Here is an 18,506-nt window from a genome sequence, read left to right as displayed (position 1 = left end):
CAGACTGCTTTTTCAGTGCCTCAGAAACTTCTTCCAAAGTAAAGCCCTCAGGAAAAAAAAAAAAAAAAAAAGATGATCACTGTACTGATTGCAGTTCTACAATCTTAAAGTCTTCTATGGTCTCCACAGCTTTCAAACCACACAATAACCTTTTAGGCTCTGATTCTAGGGCTAATTCCTGACCTGAGGCATCGATTTAATTTTGACATTTTATTTGCCTGTTACCATTATGTCTGCTCTGTATTTTAATATATATGCCCATATAAGTTTAAAAAACATTAAATCAGTCAAATGTATTTAATTAAAGGCAATTAAACTCAGTATCTAAAGTGGAAAAGCTATGTGAGAAGTTCCACTTCATTTAGTGGCAATAAAGGAGATGTGTTTAGAAATAGATATTAATTGGGGGAATAAATGAACAACTATTTGATTTTATGGAGAGATAGCCAGGGGCATTTGCTTTTAACTTAGGGAAAAGAAATTATTAATAGGGAGGACAACATACTTTAAGTAGTATCCTCTGGTCAGTTACTAACTTATTTATGTAATATGAGAAGAGAGATTATAATGGGATGTCAGATTGGTTTCTACAAACTCTGACACCCTGCTCTGATATTACCAAAAGTAGCTATATCCATTTTAAGTAAGAATTAAATTATGAGTTTATAGAAATCTATAAGAGTTATTTTCCAAGTGCATTACAAATGGCAGCTTTCATAATATTTTTTGTTTAGAAAATAACACAGCCTAGGTTGGGCACAGTGGCTCACGCCTTTAATACCAACACTTTGAGAGGCAGACATAGGTTGATCAACCAGAGGCTAGGAGTTTGATACCAGCCTGGCCAACATGATGAAACCCCATCTCTATTACAAAAATAAAAAATTAGCCAGGTGTGGTGGCACATGCCTGTTAACTCCAGCCTCTTGAGAGGCTGAGGAATATGAATTGCTTGAGCGTGGGAGGTGAAGGTTGCAGTGAGCCGAGACTGCACCACTGCACTCAAGCCTGGACAACAGAGTGAGACTCTGTCTTAAAAGAAAAAAATAGAAAATAACACAGCTTAAAGTAATGTCCTTTTTATCAGAAATAAGAACAGGAAAATGGATGTAAAATTCATTCTCAACTTTAGTTGTATTGATTAATTTGCTTTCAGAATAATTAGTTTTGTTAAAAATTTTTGCATTTTTATCTTTAGAACAACAGAAATCAAAACACAAAGTCACATACCTGTGTCTGTTTAGGACCAATATCCATTCTTTCAAGAAGGTCATTTAAAAAAGCTGTAACACTGTCCCATGGGTAAATACTGTTGGAACCATCTAACACTATGACTATGTCCAGTTGAGTGCTGCATTCTGCAATAAAAGGAGTCAATTGTGCAAATTTGGAATCTACTTTTTTCAGAGGCATATGAAGTGCTTTCATGGATGAAGGAAATTCATTTTAAAAGATGAACTGATGTTCTACAAAGTAGATACACTGCGTTAGCAATAAAAAAATAGTTTTAGAAAAAGTAAAGGTGATAAAAATATTAATTGCTTTCAATAACAATTGGTGTGGGGTCTGTATCAAGTAAAATTCATACCTACTGAGTTTTAATTAATATTGCATGAGAGTTATCTTTGCAAATTTTCTCAATATGAATTTTATATAACAGTTTTTATAAAACAGTTTTTGTGCATATCTCAAGTTAAGTTACTTCTTTCCTCAAAGAGACTCACTCTTTAAATATAAGCAGCATGAGAGCTTCATCTATGAAGTTTAAAAATGACTTTGTAAAGTTATTTACACTAATATCACTTGCAAAAATAGCAGTCAGATTTTGTTATATACTAGTAAAGCAAACATTTACCTAAATTGGCAATGCTGGTAGCTAAGAAAATACTTTAAGCTTTTTGGTATGCTCCTTTGTATACATATGTGTCATTCATTGCTTAGGCTTTTCAAACGTGCAAGAACATTGCATAAAATCTGTACCTCTTACAGGGGCAATGGAATTCACGACTTGAAATGTGGGGCTGACGTCAGAACAGATTCCAGTTGTGTAATGCAAATGTCCACATCTATAGGCATATAAGGGCCCACATGCCTTTAAAAAATTATTTTAAAATTAGAAATCATTAGACTGAAAATTATATAACAGATCTTACAAAGACGTAAAATGATAGCATATCTGTTGTCAATAAATATCATTATTCTTTCAGTTCTTACCAAAAATCCTCCATTTGGGTTGGTGACTAAAGTTGATCCAAATGTCATGTTCTCTTTTACTTCTGTGACATTGGGAATTGATGTATTAACTAAAAATAGAACAAAATTTTATGAAGGAGAAAAAGTTTCACCAAGTGAAATTAAGCATCTCTCATTAAGACATTCTATTTGTTTTGCTCATATCATAGCACATTCTTCTTTTGGTTCAACTAACTAGGCTTCCAAGTATTCTTAAGGAATATAACAAACAAGCTAAGGCTGAAGAGTTGGTCCATGTCCCAGAAACTATTTCAGATAGTTTTGCTGAACTGTGAAAGAATGCAGAGCTAGCAGGGCAATGAGAATGTGGGATTGATTTTCGCACGTTCTTGCTAATTAAAACAAAGTTTTAAGTCTCATAACACTGTAGATATAATGTAATCTCATAACTTGGTTATAAAAGACCAGTGATGAAACATGATTTTTGGTAAGAAAAGGGGAAATAGGTAGAAGATCAGAAAAGAAAACTCAAACACCAGTTTTTTGACCATGACTTCCAAAATCATGAGGACATCCATTGGGTGACAAAGGAAACTAGAGGAATATTAGAGCAGTGTCCAGGAAGTTTCAATAAAGGAAACACAGTAAAGAGACTACATTTGACATTCTGAAGGGAATGCTGGGTTCTGAAGCCTGAAGCATGCCAGCCTGACAATATTGGTAAGAAGTTCCACTTTCTCACACTAAAAAGAAAAAAAAGACTGGACAGGAAAAAAAGAGAACTTCTGAATCTTCTTAGTAGAGTGGAATATTAGAAAGAGGCAAAATTCAGGTTGAGAAAGATTTGTCTCACCGTTTGTTCCAGAAGTTGTTTGCACGTTAAGACTGTATATGGTTTAAAGTGGGGAATGGAAGCAGAGATTCTGGAATGGTCAGTTGGACTTCCTGATCTGAGCAATGGTCTTTGTCCAAGAGTTTAGTCTGGTTTGCTTTGAAAGCACCTGGAGCTGGGTGGTTATATGCATTGATCTTGAGTAATCTGTATTAGAGTTTTATATACAAAGCTTGACCCAGGAAAAGCATTCCTGGGACAATTAGGGACTACAGTGGAAACTTCCCTACTGTTCTTGATGTGGCTAAAATCTCTAGGCTAATTTTAAAACTATTCTAATTTCCAGTAAAGAAGGAGTAACTCCTATCAAAACAGCCCCTCTGAAAATCACAACTATAAATTCTCGAAAGAATAAAAAAAAATTACATGAAACAATCACCTGAAGGCACTAGAAAGGCGGCAGAAACTGGAGGGGAATCCATACTTGGAAGAAGATACTGGCACTAAATGAGTTTCCTGTTTTTGTGTTTTGTTTTGTTTTTGTCCCCCACCCCTAACCCACCCCCCACCTAGGGAAGGTCCTAGTCAGTGGCTAAAACTCAAATAGAACTCCTAGTCTTACTGTACTGAATAAAAAGAGAACAGAGATTAGGAGCAATGGCAGCAACTGCAAAGTGAGGAGGAGAGTAGTATATCTTCTAAAAACAGTCACAAAACAGCAGTTCTATAATATGCATATGTATTTTATCCAAATAACTAGATGACTTGCATAGTAAATTTACAGAGTATATTTCCAATAGCCCAGCTGAAATAAAACCTGAATAGAGATTTTAACTACTTATCATTGCAAGAAAGTCAATGCTTGGAAATTGAGTTGAGCCAAGTAAATTTCCTGCTAATAAGAAAAGTTAAGACTATTCACAGGCATATAACAGAATCTAGAATCTCCACACCTGTAATTTAAAAAAATAATACAGGTTATGATCCAAAATTACTACCCACAAGACAAGACAGGAAAATGTGACGCAGCCTCAAGGAAAAGTAATAAATGGAACGTGATGTTGAGATATTCCAGATGTTGGAATTATCAGGCAAGGATATTAAAGCAGCTGTTGTAAGTATGCTTATGCATGTAAAGAAAAAAAAGTTCATAACAACAAACAAATAGAAAATTGAAAAAAGGAGAACCGAAAAATACAATATCTGAAATAAACTTGTGGGACTATAAATCATTTCCGTAGTATGCAATATTGTATATAACATTGCCAGGGTTCTAATTTCTAGATAATTATAGTAGGAATTTTCCAGTCACGTTCCAACTATTTCTGTCAAATACATCTATTTCAATATAAATTTATCTTGTGCAATTCCATTTTTAAAATTAAATTTATCTATTACAATTCCTTTGATTCTATTTCCTCTTGAAAACCAGGCACTAAGTTAAATTTTGTGGAGGGAATGTGGTGGGCAGGTTTATTTGGAGAAGTTCTTTCACATTACCCGTGAATTAGAAAGAATCCTGAAAAATGCAGAGAGTTAAAAGTTATAAAATTAGTAAGATATTCAAATTTGTTTATGCTCCTTGATGACTTTCTAAAGCAAATTAAGGACAGAGGGAATCGAAATGGCATTCTCTGTGAATCTGCAAGATAAATGATTATAGAAAAATGATTATACATTATAAATGATTATATGAAAAATGATTATAGATTACTTCTAATATTTTCTTGAATTGATTTAAATCTGTTTCCTTTTCTTTCTTTTTTTTTTTTTTTTTTTTTTTGAGGTGGAGTTTTGCTCTTGTTCCTCAGGCTGGAGTGCAATGGTGCAATGTTGTCTCACCGCAACCTCTGCCTCCCAGGTTCAAGCAGTTCTCCTGCCTCAGCCTCCTGAGTGGCTGGGATTATAGGCATGTGCCACCACGCCCAGCTAATTTTGTATTTATAGTAGAGACGGGGTTTCTCCATGTTGGTCAGGCTGGTCTCGAACTCCTGACCTCAGGTGATCCGTCTGCCACGGCCTCCCAAAGTGCTGGGATTACAGGTGTGAGCCACTGCGCCCGGCCCAAAATCTGTTTTCAGTGAGAATACTGGGCATAATTTAAGATCAGATTTTTTTTTTTTTTTTTTTTTTTTGAGACAGGGTCTCACTCTGTTACCCAGGCTGGAGTGCAGTGGCACACTTACCATTCACTGCAGTCTCAAACTCCTGGGCTCAAGCGGTCCTCACACCTCATCCTCTTGAGTAGCTGGGACTACAGTAGTGCACCACCCCACCCAGCTATTTTTCTGTGTATTTTGTAGAGATGAGGTTTTGTCAGGTTGCCCGGGCTGGTCTCAAACTCCTGGGCTCAAATGATATGCCTGTCTTAACCTCTTAAAGTGTTGGGATTACAGACATGACCCACTGCACCTGGCCTAAAACCAGATTTTTTTATTTTACATACCTGGTAGATCCAACTTTACACAAGGTAATGATTCACCTCTCCCAACTGGACACTTATAGACATCTCCAGTTCTGTTTTTGGGTTGGCCAACTAAAGGAGAACCAATAAGCACCCTGAAAGTCAAATAAATCAGTAAAAATTTTGAACATTGAGAAACAGTTTATATGAGTTGTTTCAAGACTGATTTTAAGATAATTGACAATAACACTCATAATCAGATAATAATCATGCTATTAGTAATTTAATGTTATCTGAACTAAGCAGAGAGGCTACCTCTTGCATATTGATGTGGATTAAAAAGTATATATAGACACACACATACAGATACACATATACACACACGTATATGTGTGCATATACATATATATGTGTGTATATACATGTATGTGTGTACATGTAGGAGAGATATTTCAGAGATTGTTTCATTATTTTGTTTATTACTTTATCATATTTTTTACTGGGGCATTGAAATAATCAATAGTTATTGGCTAAGTCTGTTACTGTATTATCTTATAAAACACACGTAGAAGTATAAGTGACTTTTTCCGATGATAAACTGTTAATTTTATAGAGAAGTCAGGAAATATAAACATTGGATCATCATAAGATTTAATATTAGCATGTGCTAGTTTATAATTGCTTAGAAAATAAGGATAGTTTATGAGATCCAGGTTAAAATCAATTACTTTCCTTTTAAACAGAATTATAAAACCATTCTAATAGTAATTAATGGAAAAAATATATAATCACAACTGATTTTAGTTCCAACAAGTCATTTAAGTCAACCATGATATCTTCAGGAATCGAATGAATTGAAGTAAATAGTAAGATACTTAGGTGAATCCACTGTTGCTGACTTACTGCTGGCCAAGTAGCCATATCCAAAAACTCTGACTGCTAGCAACCAAAGGACTGTAATTACGTAATATGAGATTTTGTACTTGGGATTGTGTTAGATTACAATTTTATTTATTTTTTAATTAATTAATTACTTTTTTTTTTGAGAGGGAGTCTCGCTCTGTTGCCAGGCTGGAGTTCAGTGGCATGATCTCTGCTCACTACAACCTCCGCCTCCTGGGTTCAAGCGATTCTCCTGCCTCAGCCTCCCAAGTAGCTGGGACTACAGGTGCACACCACCACACCTGGCTATTTTTTGTATTTTTAGTAGAGACAGGGTTTCACCATGTTGGCCAGGATGGTCTCGGTCTCTTGACCACGTGATCCGCCCACCTTGGCCTCCTAAAGTACTGGGATTACAGGCGTGAGCCACCAGGCCAGCCAGGTTACAACTTTATTAATGACTTTAGTGAAGATATAGAAAGTATAAATATACTTATCAATCAGCACCATAAGACAGAGCAAGAAAAAAATGCTTATCAAGTTTATCAATATACATACTTGGGAATTCAGATGAATTTCAACATTCTGGAACAATAAATACAAATAAACTAAAGTTTACTTAGAACCTACATAAATAACCTACATAAATAACAACTGCATACTATTATTTATATCAGTGCAGGATGTGGGAACCCTCACTTAATGGGAGTTCATGTGAAAAAGGCGTGGAGGATTTAGATGACAGCACATAAACATGAGCAACAGCGTATTTTAGTGCCAAAAATGCTAATGTGACTTTAGTCTGCAGTGCTGGAAATAGATGCCCTGGTCAATCAAGCAGTGATAGCCCCCCCCCCCCCCCCCCCGTGTTCTGTGCTGGTCAGGCCATGTCTGAAATATCTAAATTAAGAGGGACATAGGCACAATGGAATGTATTTAGGAGACTATGACTCAGATAGTTAGGAGTCTGGTAAATTTATCAGACAAAAGATGCTGGGAAAGTTAGGGATGTTTGGCATGGAGAAAGAATGTCTGCAGAAAAACTGAGAAGTTGCACTGAGGTACAAATGGATTAGGCATACATTTTGAAAATTTAAAGATTTGAAAGTCTGTCATATTGAAAAGAAATGGGATTTATTTTGTGTAGGCGCTGTAGGCATACTAGTATTAATGAAAATAAGTTTAATAAAACAATTGTAAACATTAAGCTACTGAGACTCTAAAACATAGTTTTAATATAATGCCTTTGGTGAGCAATTTCTGATGTGTATAAAGAACTACAAAAATGTTCAAACCCCTTAATACATAATTTTTACTTCTGGGAAACTATCCTAAATAAAATGACCTAAAATAAGAGGGAAAAAGGTTAATGCACAAAGATAATGCTCATGGTATTACATATAATTATGAAAGAGTAAAAGAAATATGGTAAATAAAAACTAATTATTACAGGATCATTCTATAGCATATTGTACATTCATTGTATGGTAGGATGAAAAATTATTTATGATCAAACTCAGAGTGAAAATTTATCTAACTAAGTAAAAATCTGTGCCCTAATTTAAGCTGAAAGATACCAAATTATTATGTTCATTATACTACCACTGATAATAACAGCTAGGCTTTATTGAATTTATACCGTGTGTTAGGCCCTGTTCTAAGTGCTTTCTGTGTATTAAATAATTCAATTTTCTCCATGAAATATGGCATGAACTTTGGTGCCAGTCTATATGAGTTCAAATTATGGCTTTACCATTTACTTAGCTGTATGGCTTAGGACAAGTCAATTACCCTGTCTGTGATTTAGTTTTTTAATCTATAAAATGGAGATCATTTCAGAGGATCATCAAAAAAATAAATAAGTTAATGTATATAAAATGCTTAGAACAGTATTTGGGTTATAGTATGTGCTGTCTAAATGTTAGTTCTTTTTATTATTATTATTACATATTTATTTCAGATGATTAAGCAACTAACATGTATGTTAAAAGATTAATCAGGAATACATCAAGAATATAACAAATTACATTAATGAGGCTATGATTATTTTTCCTAATATTTTCAGTTTTAAAATGTGTAATGGAATAAATTAGTTTTATAGTTAAAAACAGTTTAGAGAAAAAAATGATCCTACAATTATAGAAAGTATTTAATTTGAGGCTAGAGTAATTAATATTCATTAACAACATTTTACATGCTGGGCATTTATGCCAGGTCTTGAGGATATAAAACGACATAAAAGTGTATAAAACACAACTTTTAGTTTGCTTATAACTTAGAGAGAGAAGCACAACTATACATGTACTATTGCAATACTGAATAGGTCTGAACTTGATGCAACTTCAGCAAAGTATTTGAAGTAAGAAGAACACCACTCCTTTGATAAATGCCAAGTAGCTCAGTATAGCTGCAGTAGAAGTTGAGTCTAGAGAGGTAAAACGAGTCCAGATCATGAATGTTCTCATAGTCAGCTTTAAGATCTTCGGCTTTATTCTATGTAGGGGGAAGTTGGGAACCACTGAAGCTATTAAAAAGGGGTATAACATGATCACCTTTTTGATTTACAAAGCTTATTTGCTTGAAGTGTCATGAGTAAATTGAAGAGGAACAAAATCAGAGTCAAAGGACAAGATACGAATTCCTAAAGTAATCCAGATGAGGATTTGAATTCAGGAAGTACAGAGGATGGAAGGACTAACTCTATAAATATTCAGGATATAAGCTGTCTTAGTTCTGGTTTCTCCAAACGTAGATCCAAGGCAAAAAACTTTGTTACAGCTAAGTTTTTTGGGGACAATTCCAAATATGCGTAAGTGTGGAGATGGGGAAAAGAACAGGGGGAAGGAAGAAAGGCCAAGAAAGGATGCACTGATAATGAGTTACTCCTGTAGGCAAGTGGACTCAGTCTTGCTGGGGAACATCTCAGAAACCATGTGGAACATGTATGAGCATGATATGAGCATTGTTGAGGCCCTAAAAGTAAATATTACCACCTCGAAATATAGTGAGAAGAGCATAAAATGCTGACATCTGAAGGTGAAATAACACTTAAGGTTTCAATGAACAAAGGAAGAAAACTAGGTAACAGCAATCAGAGAGGGAGCAAAAATCAGAAAACAGTGGTGTCACAGAAACCAAAGAAGGAAATAATATAAAGAATAGGAGGCAAGAATGAGAGGTATATGTTTGTGGCAAATTTCATTTCAAGTAACTTGGCTAAAAATGAGGGAGATGGGCAGTGTTAATAAATGTGGCTTTTATTTGGGGGGGCAATGACAAACCATCTTGAGGTGTGTCTAAATTTATCATGGAGGCAACCTGCATATGGCTAAATGATGGCAAGAAAGAACCAGTAACAAGAGAAACCCTGATTTCAGAGGAGAGGGAGTAGAATCTCTGAGCAGGTAGACAGGGTGGATCCAGAAAGAGAGGTTTGTCTTAAAAATGAAGAAGAGCGACCATTCCCTAGGCAGCACTCTGTGCGACCCAGTATTGAGCAGTTTGCAAGGGTGGTTGATGGTTTGGAATTGTGTACATTTTTGCAACATGACTTTGACTTTTATTATTTCATGAGGTAGAATCTGTTTTTCCACCCATTGAATCGAGGATTTGTTTTGATAAATAGAATACAGCACAAATGATACTATGACTTCTAAGGCTAGGCCTTAAAAGGCCTTTATAGATTCCATTTTACCTGTTTTTGAAATCTGAGAACATCATGATACGAAGAAGCCCAGTGTTGCTTAATAGAGGATAAGAGGCCACATGGAACAGAATCGGTGCTTTAGCTGACAGCAGGAACTTCCAGACATGTGAGGAAAGCCAGCTTGGACACTCCAGCCGCAGTTGAGGGACCAGATGATGAGCCCAGGCAATAGGGGAATGCCCATTCAATCCTCAGAAATCTTGAGAAATTATAGACCATTGCTGATTCAAGTCACTAAGTATTGGAATGATTTATTATGCAGCAATAGTTAACTGAAACAGGAAGTGAGGATTAAATTTTGACCTAGTAGCTTCTCTCTCTCTGTCTCTCTCTCTCTTTTTCTTCTTTGGAAAATAGTAGCTGCAGTCACCTAGTAAGATTTAGGGAAGAGGTAGAGGGGTGCTGGGCTTGCGGAGAGCAATGTAGATTTAAAATGATAAGGCATATGTAGATCTGTCAGGCAGCTCCTCTGGTCAAGATGAGGTGGGTTGCAGCTGGCCACGGATGTTTCGGAAAATGGTTTTAATAGTGGATGGGAGGTAGGCCCTCAAAGTCCTTTCCAATTCTAAGATTCCATCATCTGACTAAAACAAATACAAGTTTGTAGAGAAGAATTGACTCACTAGTTGGAAAACATGTAATATCAAGTGGGGAAAAATCTAGGATAACTGATGAAAATCAGTTATAAAACTGATAGCTTGTAGAGCATGCTAATAGGAGAGCTATTGTGGATTGTAAGGCAGAAAGAAAGGGAGATATGGATAGCTCAGGGAAAAGTGTGGAGACAGGAGAATGAAGATTGAAAACGGAAGATAATGAGAAAGTATGGGTGGCTAGAACTCAGGATAAAGCTTGCTTATACACAGGAACAGGGAGCTTGAGATTTGGCAAGAATTTAGCTTTGAAGGAAAAGATCTGGAGTTTATGTTTGACCTCTAGGGCAAGAGAAAGCACTTAGAGTATGGTGATAATTGGAAACTGACCTGATACAGCAATCTCAACCACAGCCTATTGCATATTGTGAGATAAGTGAAGACTGTGGAGTGAGCACTCAGAAAGTGGTAGAGTATAGGAGCCCAGGATTGAGACAGGGAATTTGGGAGTTGGGACCAACAGTAAAGACTAGGGTAGCAGATCATAGGACTGCTAATTTTCTGTATTTTCCTAGTATCTGTTTTCTCTGAAAACAAACATGAAACTTTTAATAACAAGCTTGAAAGTACATGTATCTTACAACTTTAATCCTAAGTAAGCCTCACTTTTCTCAAACTGCATCAAAATAACAAGATCCTAGAAAAGTATCAGCATAGGGTTTATAGAATTTCAGGAATCTCCAGCATTCTCAATCTATTATCTTGCTCAATTTTTTCTCACAACACTGATCCTATTCTAGCATTTGATGTAAACTACCTGTTTATTAACTTCATTATTTATTTTCTGTTCTCTATTCCCTAAAAGAATATAAGCTCCACAACGGTAGGGATTTGTTTCTCTATTTTGTTCACTAACACATCCTTAGTGCCCATACTAGTACCAAGCAAAAAATAGGCATTCAATAAATATCTATTGAATGAATGAATTAACGACTGTGTCAAGTACTTAAGAATCTGAATAAGGCAGACGAGGAAATTTACACTTATGTGACCAGCCAAGAGATCTGGATTGCAAAATCTTTTTTTCCATTTTAGAGGATATATATTCTGCATAAGTGGGATGCTATTCATGCCTTTGAGTGACACCAAAGGCATTTCTCCAGGTCAAAGAGCTAGAGAATCCTTATTGCTAGAGGTAGACAATTGACTGAAAAGTCAGAAGGCTGGTGTTCCATATCCTGATCCCGTGACATACTTGCTATATTAAACCTTTGAACATTCATTCTCTGTCTCAGTTTCCTGTCTAGAAAATACAGATGATAACAATGATATCCACCCAAACCCACAGGGTCAATGTGAAGGCCCAGGCACATTGTTTTATAAACTATGAGTATCATTATTCTAAAATTTAATGCAAGTTAGTTTTAACTTATTATATTTTATTTCTATTAGATCTTGCTTTTTATATGGCATTTTTGCAATGACCTGTATGCAGATTAACAGGATCAAAACATGTTATGGATATCATTACTGATTTCTGGAGAAACATCTGATCAACTCAAGGATCATCGAAGTGAGAGAAACGTATTTCTCCATGAATAAGCTATAATTATAATAATATTTAGTAAGCAGAAATATTTGCTATTCACAATAGTCATCTTGTTATTATGCCCATTATTACATTTATTTGAAGAGTAGCTGGTGTCTGATGTCTCTGCTTCATATTTATGTTTTATTCCCTGTAAAAGATAGTTTCTTGGAGAAGAGTGTCTTATATTTACATTATTTCATTAACATCCTTTTCACCTAACTTTACCTTGATGTCTAATACATAGATCAAGCCAAAGTCACTCTCAGAATGCCAAGCAAATTCTGCTCGCCTGTTTCTTTTTAAATAAATGGAATAAGCATTTTTTCGTCTGAGAGAATGAAACTTACACGGTGACCCCATCAACTGCAGTGATTTGCTCATAAAAGGTGGAGGGGTGGAAAAGAAGGGAGCCAAAGAAATGACAAGTTTGGTAATGAGGAAATTTCAACCTCAAAAGGCATAGAAGCAATGTAAAATAAGCATATTAAAATCTGTAACAGAAAATTGTGTAAACCCTTAAAATGTCTCTCCTCCCCAGTCTGGAATAGCTCACTCCATATCAGCCAGGATTCTTCTTTTCTTTTACAGTACAGACATATTGGGAATAGGGCATCAATCACATGAGTCCATTGGTACCCTGACCTGGCATAAAGCAGTGTCCTCTAGGGAAAAGGCATGAGGTCAAGATAAACATTGGGTTGAAGGTTGGCAAGGATGGATCCTGAAAATCTACTTTGCGTTCAGACAGGTCCAGCGAAATCACTGAAGCCCCCAAGAAAGGTTGCTTGAAGGGCAATTAAAAGGGTAGGCATACATGCTGGAAGGAATGAAGCAAAGCAGCAACAGATTAGAGTGGAAAGCCCCAAACAGACCTCTCACATTTTCCCATTCAGCTGAGACTTGGCCATGCTGATGTTTACCACTAAATCTGGAAATCTGGAAGGCTTGTGCTGTGCTGAGCATGTTTGAATTTCTTTTCCTCAAAGCAAAATTATGAAGGCAATTATGTTCTTTCTGAATTCTTCTGAACCACATTACAATTACTTGGATGCTCCAGCTCATGCTAAACATAATGAACAACGACTGATCTTAAACAGATGTATGATGTGTTCTGCTACTGAGAAAGCATGTGGCTTCCGAGCCAAAGATATAAATTATACTTCACAGCAAACTTCTGAACAGCAAAGAGGACATAAGGCTACCTTTTCTGTTAACTTATATTTCTTTCGTAAGAATTAAAGCTATGTTTTCAAATACACAGACTGTACTTGTCATGGGCCAACAAGTGCTCCTTCTATAGGTATACTATAGCCACAATGTAAGATGGGTCTGGATGAATTTTTTTTTTAATCTGAGGTTATGAAATTCAAAAGCATGAGCAGTAAATATGACTTATGAAGGTGCCTACCTCTAGAGATAATTAAATAACAAAATCCATGTTCCTCCAAATATGTCAATTATTCTGTGGTGCATTTCTTGAAGTAAGTCTGCAATGTATCTGATTTTATAAGCACTTACAGAACATCCAAACATGTTTCTACATTTATTTTGCACTACTGGATCCCAGATCTCTTTAGAACAATATGAAGCTACCATGCCATCTTTAAAAGTTTGGAAATTTAGGTATTTGTAATTTGCTTACTTTTAAATTCAATTGCCCACATCTTATTGGTTGCTCTGATTTTTCACAACTTTTCCCTAAAATCATTGTAAATAATAAATGTCAGCGTGAGATTTAGGTTTCTGATATCATCGACATTCAAATGCTTACAAACTCACACATATTAATATGTAAAGTCTGGTACCTACCACAAAAATAGGTTTTAACAACATTTACTTTTAAATATAGTTCTAATGAAGAAAAAGGCACAAGGCTGAGTGTAGAGATGAAATGTATTACAGCTCTGGTCCTAAGTAGTTTCATTTCCCTAGGAGAGCCACATTCAATTTTATTTTTTAAGGAGCTTTTTTTTTTTTTTTAATTGATGATAACAAAGTGTCAAACTAGATTTAGTTGTTCAGCCAACAAATAGTGATTGAGAGCATATTATGTATAAGGCCTCATGCTAGATGTGGGGTAGTGCCCAGGGTTACAAGTGGGCTGCAAAATCAGTCTTTGTTTTCTAGGCATTTCCACTAACACATTAACTTCTCCCTCTTACCTATATTCCAGTTTGAGGTTTCCCACTACCTAGAAATCACCTTGAACTCAAGCTATTTAAAAACAGACTTATCCACTTCCTGATAAGTCGATTTCCCTTTCTCTCTCAATGACAACCCACTTCCCAGTGAGCGAGCACAGAAATTTTGGAATCTATCTGACCTCTCCTACACCTTCACTGACCATTTCCAAACTTCCACCAAGACTTACTGATTCATCTTGATTTGTCTTGAATACATCTTTCTTTTTTTTCTGTTTGCCCCAATACAGCCTGAAGGCTCATCCTTTAAGTAGCAGATTATAGTTCTTGAGTGTCTATATATTTCCCAGTTTTCAAGCACCCCATTCTCCAGTCCAATTTATATGTAACTTCCCAAATGAAGTTTCATAAAACGACAACTTACGATGGCTTCTCAATGTCCTCATATTAGGTCCAAGCTCCTGTGTTTGTCTTTCAAGATCTGCCATCATCCTTTCCTCTTCTTTCATCTCAATATGAGGCCTGTTTACTTACCAACACACTCACTTATTCTCAAGTCTGGGCCCTTGCTCTTGTGGCTTCCCAAGCTTGGAGTGACATTTTTCTTCTCATATTGAAAGTTAAGTCATCTTTCAAGATTTAAGTCAAGAACCAAGAATCATCTCCTCCTGTTTTGAATTCCTGTTGAATTTATAGTCTATTCTGCACTGGTTGTTGGCACTATTCTCTATTCCTAAGCATTTCATGTATGTCGTTGATTAGGTTACAGCTTTTATATTTGCTTTATATGTAAACATTTCCCATGGAATTTAGCATAATGCCAGACACATAAAATGTATTACATAAATACTTGTTGATTGACTGACCCACATTTATGCTATGGCTATATAAAAAAACCTTAACCCACCAACAAACATTTTCAGAGACAATTCAACTCAGTTTTATGGGTAAGTCAAGATATAAGGCATAGTCCCTCATCTCTTATTAACATTACTTCACAAATGCATGTAGAATTCTGATGGTCAGTCCAGTCTAGATTCATTCAGACAGACCATTAGCAACATCCTTCTTGCAACCTTACTCTTACTATCCAATCTATGCACTCTTTTGTTCCTTTCCCGGTGTTGGCTGTCTTCCTTTTTCCTTATCCATACCTTAACCTTCTACAAAGGTAGAATGACCTTAGCAAGGACATTCCTCATTACATCAAGGCTTCATTCAGGCCTGGTTTCTCAATTTTCCACTGCTTTGACTTCTGGTGCCTTGAAAAGAGGGACTGTAGAATTTAGAGGGTGGAAATCTCACAATAGGATAGGTTCTTATAATGAGAAACAGTGACTGAAGAGATCAAATGGGGGCACTAAGGCTTCTAAAAAGAAATATGAACCCCTTTTCACTCTACTAAGGTTCATTCATATAATTAAGGACTTCTGACATCAGGTTTTTCTAAAATCACAAAGATAGGACTGATGAAAAAGAAAACATATAGGTTTTTCTCATATCAGAAACTGAAAATGAGAATTTCGTAAAATATTTTAGCAATATTTAACCATCTCTAAAGGGACACTTCATTTTAAGTAGGTGGTTTAAGTCTTAAAATTTGCTATTTACTATATTCCTCTTTAAAATTTGTGTAACTATTAGTAATTAGTGAAAATTAACTTTTATGTGTTTTTGTAAAGTTAAGATTTTGAAGAATAACATGTACTGCATTTCTGTTTATTATAGCTTATGCACAAGGTCTGGCCAGTTGGTCTACTCATCATTACTCTCCCAGAGGTACCTGAATTGAAGGTATAATTCCTAAAAGAATAAAGTTAGTGTCTCGAGGGAGAGTGGTACTCATTTAACCTTAAAAACTGGGGGGTGGGATGGGTGGAGAGTATAGGAGGGAGGGAAAGAGAACTTAAAAACTTAGCGTCTAGCATTAGGTTTGTTATCTGAGATATATGTAAGGAGAATAAAAGAGTGAAGTATCTCAACAAATTCTATTTTATACTTAGCATAAAATAATGTACTTAAAAAATGTGAGAACTCATTACTTTTTATAGTCTTTAGGGCATTATTATCAAATTAAGCAAGTCTAAAAGATAAAACAAAATGCAGAAAATCCACGTATTTTTATTAATGAAATAATTATAGTGATTCATAGATCCTTGTTATCCAAGTAGATATAATCTCTTTTTGCTTATTATTATAGCTACTAAAAATATAGGCTTGTTTAGTTTAAGTTATTAAACTAAAGTTTAACTAGCTACTGCTCTTTTTTTCTATAATGTCCAATTAAACAAAAATTGCATTTACTGAAAATTCTATTAAATATTAAGCAAAAGAGCTCTAATATTCAGTTTACATAATTTTCAAAAAGTTAGTTATACTTTAAAAATCATATCTATGGCCAGGAGCTGTGCCTGTAATCCCAGCACTTTGGGAGGCCGAGGCAGGTGGATCACAAGGTCAAAAATTCAAGACCAGCCTGACCAACGTGGTGAAACCCCATCTTTACTAGAAATACAAAAATTAGCTGGGCATGGTGGCGCGTGCCTGTAATCCCAGCTACTAGGAGGCTGAGGCAGGAGAATCACCTGAACCCAGGAGGCACTGGTTGCAGTGAGCTGAGATCACACCACTGTACTCCAGCCTGGGTGACAGAGCAAGGCTCCATCTGAAAATAATAATAATAACAATAATATCTACAATGAACTTAACCAATATTAAAGGGTTTGAAGGTAGATACAAGAAACCCTATAAAGTTCATTGTAAACATTAGACCAAGCTCAATAAATCAGTAAAGCCCAAACTCACGGAAGTGATATTAACCCTTTCAGAGCACCATCTCATTTGCCTCCAAATCCTTCCTACTGGATTTCAAACAGGTGCATTTAAGCTACTCTGAAATGAGAACAATTAAAGAATTCTTGCCAAAAGAACATAATTATGGAACAATAGCTTTTTTGGATACAGAACTTCCTTGAGGTCAATCTAGGCATCAACAAAAATCACTAATCCCTTCCTCCAATATTGCCAAGGAATTTTTTTTTTTTTTTTTTACTTTAGGTTAGCTTCCATTGCCAAACGACTAGATTGCATTTTCCACCATAAATAATTCATTCTGTTAAAGTTTTGTTCATAAAAGAAACTGTAATCAAATAACATTTCCCATTACCTTGTAAAATAAGTAAACAACAACAAAACCCATGGGCTTACCATTTTCCTTCTTCATTTTCATATTGTTGAACAGTATATCCAAACATATCTTCCACTGGGCCACTGAAAGTCATTGAATTTTTCACATCAACATTGAATGATACGCAGCAGTGTAGAACAACTTTAGGGGAAAAACAAAATCCAGTTACATAAAGTTAACTAAGATTCCGTCATGTTTTGAGTTATGGAAGGCATTGTTGAGGTTACCATCAAAAGCTGTTTCTATTAAAAAAAAATGAAACTCAAAGAATGAAAACTCAAGGAAGGTCCCCATTCTTAACTGTATTACTAACTGTAAATCAACATAGTGACTTTAAAGAACACAAATACTAACATTCAAAAAAATTCCATACTAATTTAATATCTGTACCATTCCTAGAGCTGAGGATTTCAGAATGTGTGGAAAAGAGCAGGCAGAAACTCAGATTCTTATATGACTAATACAGTTGCAGATAGTTTGCCAGCAGTGAGCCCTGCAGAAAACCATGGCCATCAGTGAACTCTGAACAGCTCATTTTCCCATTTCAACTATAGAGAATGCACATATAATCATGTAAAGCTTTATAAAAATAGATGTTCTCCTTGCTGCTTCCAAAGGAAAAGGCAAGCTGATGCTCTCCACCCAGAGATGGCTTCCCATGCAGGCCTGAGATTTGCTGTGTTTCCCTTCCTTAATCAAGTGTTGGATGGGAACTTACACTAATTCTCTGAAGCCTCCTTATAATATTGGTGTTAATAAATTCACCAGTTGTTATCCAGATTAAATCACATGATATATCTAAAGGGTCTACCCAATGCCTGGCACATACTACATATTTGATGAGGGTTAATTCTTTTTAATTTTCTCACAGTACAGGTTGTGGAAACTCTTAGTAAGTGAGACTGTCTCTTAAAGAAGTTCTAGAATCACCACCTCAAATGGATGGTGCCAAATTCCTGCTTTGGTTTTGGATTTTA

At 35.6% G+C, this 18,506-nt stretch overlaps 1 protein-coding gene across 3 annotated transcripts in view; it reads right to left on the bottom strand.

Moving 5' to 3' along the window:
- ITGA1 (integrin subunit alpha 1) overlaps positions 1 to 18,506 on the bottom strand; it is a 328,522-nt gene that overhangs the window by 99,046 nt on the left and 210,970 nt on the right. For all 3 annotated transcript variants that reach the window (XM_030927043.1, XM_010386058.2, XM_030927042.1), the window contains exons 2-6: positions 17,550 to 17,670; positions 5,472 to 5,584; positions 2,215 to 2,303; positions 1,981 to 2,092; positions 1,231 to 1,358 (exon numbers count right to left, since the gene is read on the bottom strand). In XM_030927043.1, coding sequence (XP_030782903.1) covers positions 1,231 to 1,358; positions 1,981 to 2,092; positions 2,215 to 2,303; positions 5,472 to 5,584; positions 17,550 to 17,623 — 516 coding nt within the window. In that variant the 5' untranslated portion in view covers positions 17,624 to 17,670. The remainder of the gene's footprint in view (positions 1 to 1,230; positions 1,359 to 1,980; positions 2,093 to 2,214; positions 2,304 to 5,471; positions 5,585 to 17,549; positions 17,671 to 18,506) is intronic.

Source organism: Rhinopithecus roxellana, chromosome 3, assembly GCF_007565055.1.
Source record: "Rhinopithecus roxellana isolate Shanxi Qingling chromosome 3, ASM756505v1, whole genome shotgun sequence".
Taxonomy (NCBI): Eukaryota; Metazoa; Chordata; class Mammalia; order Primates; family Cercopithecidae; genus Rhinopithecus; species Rhinopithecus roxellana.
Note: the sequence above shows the minus strand (reverse complement) of the source record. Positions and strands in the feature narration are given on the sequence as shown.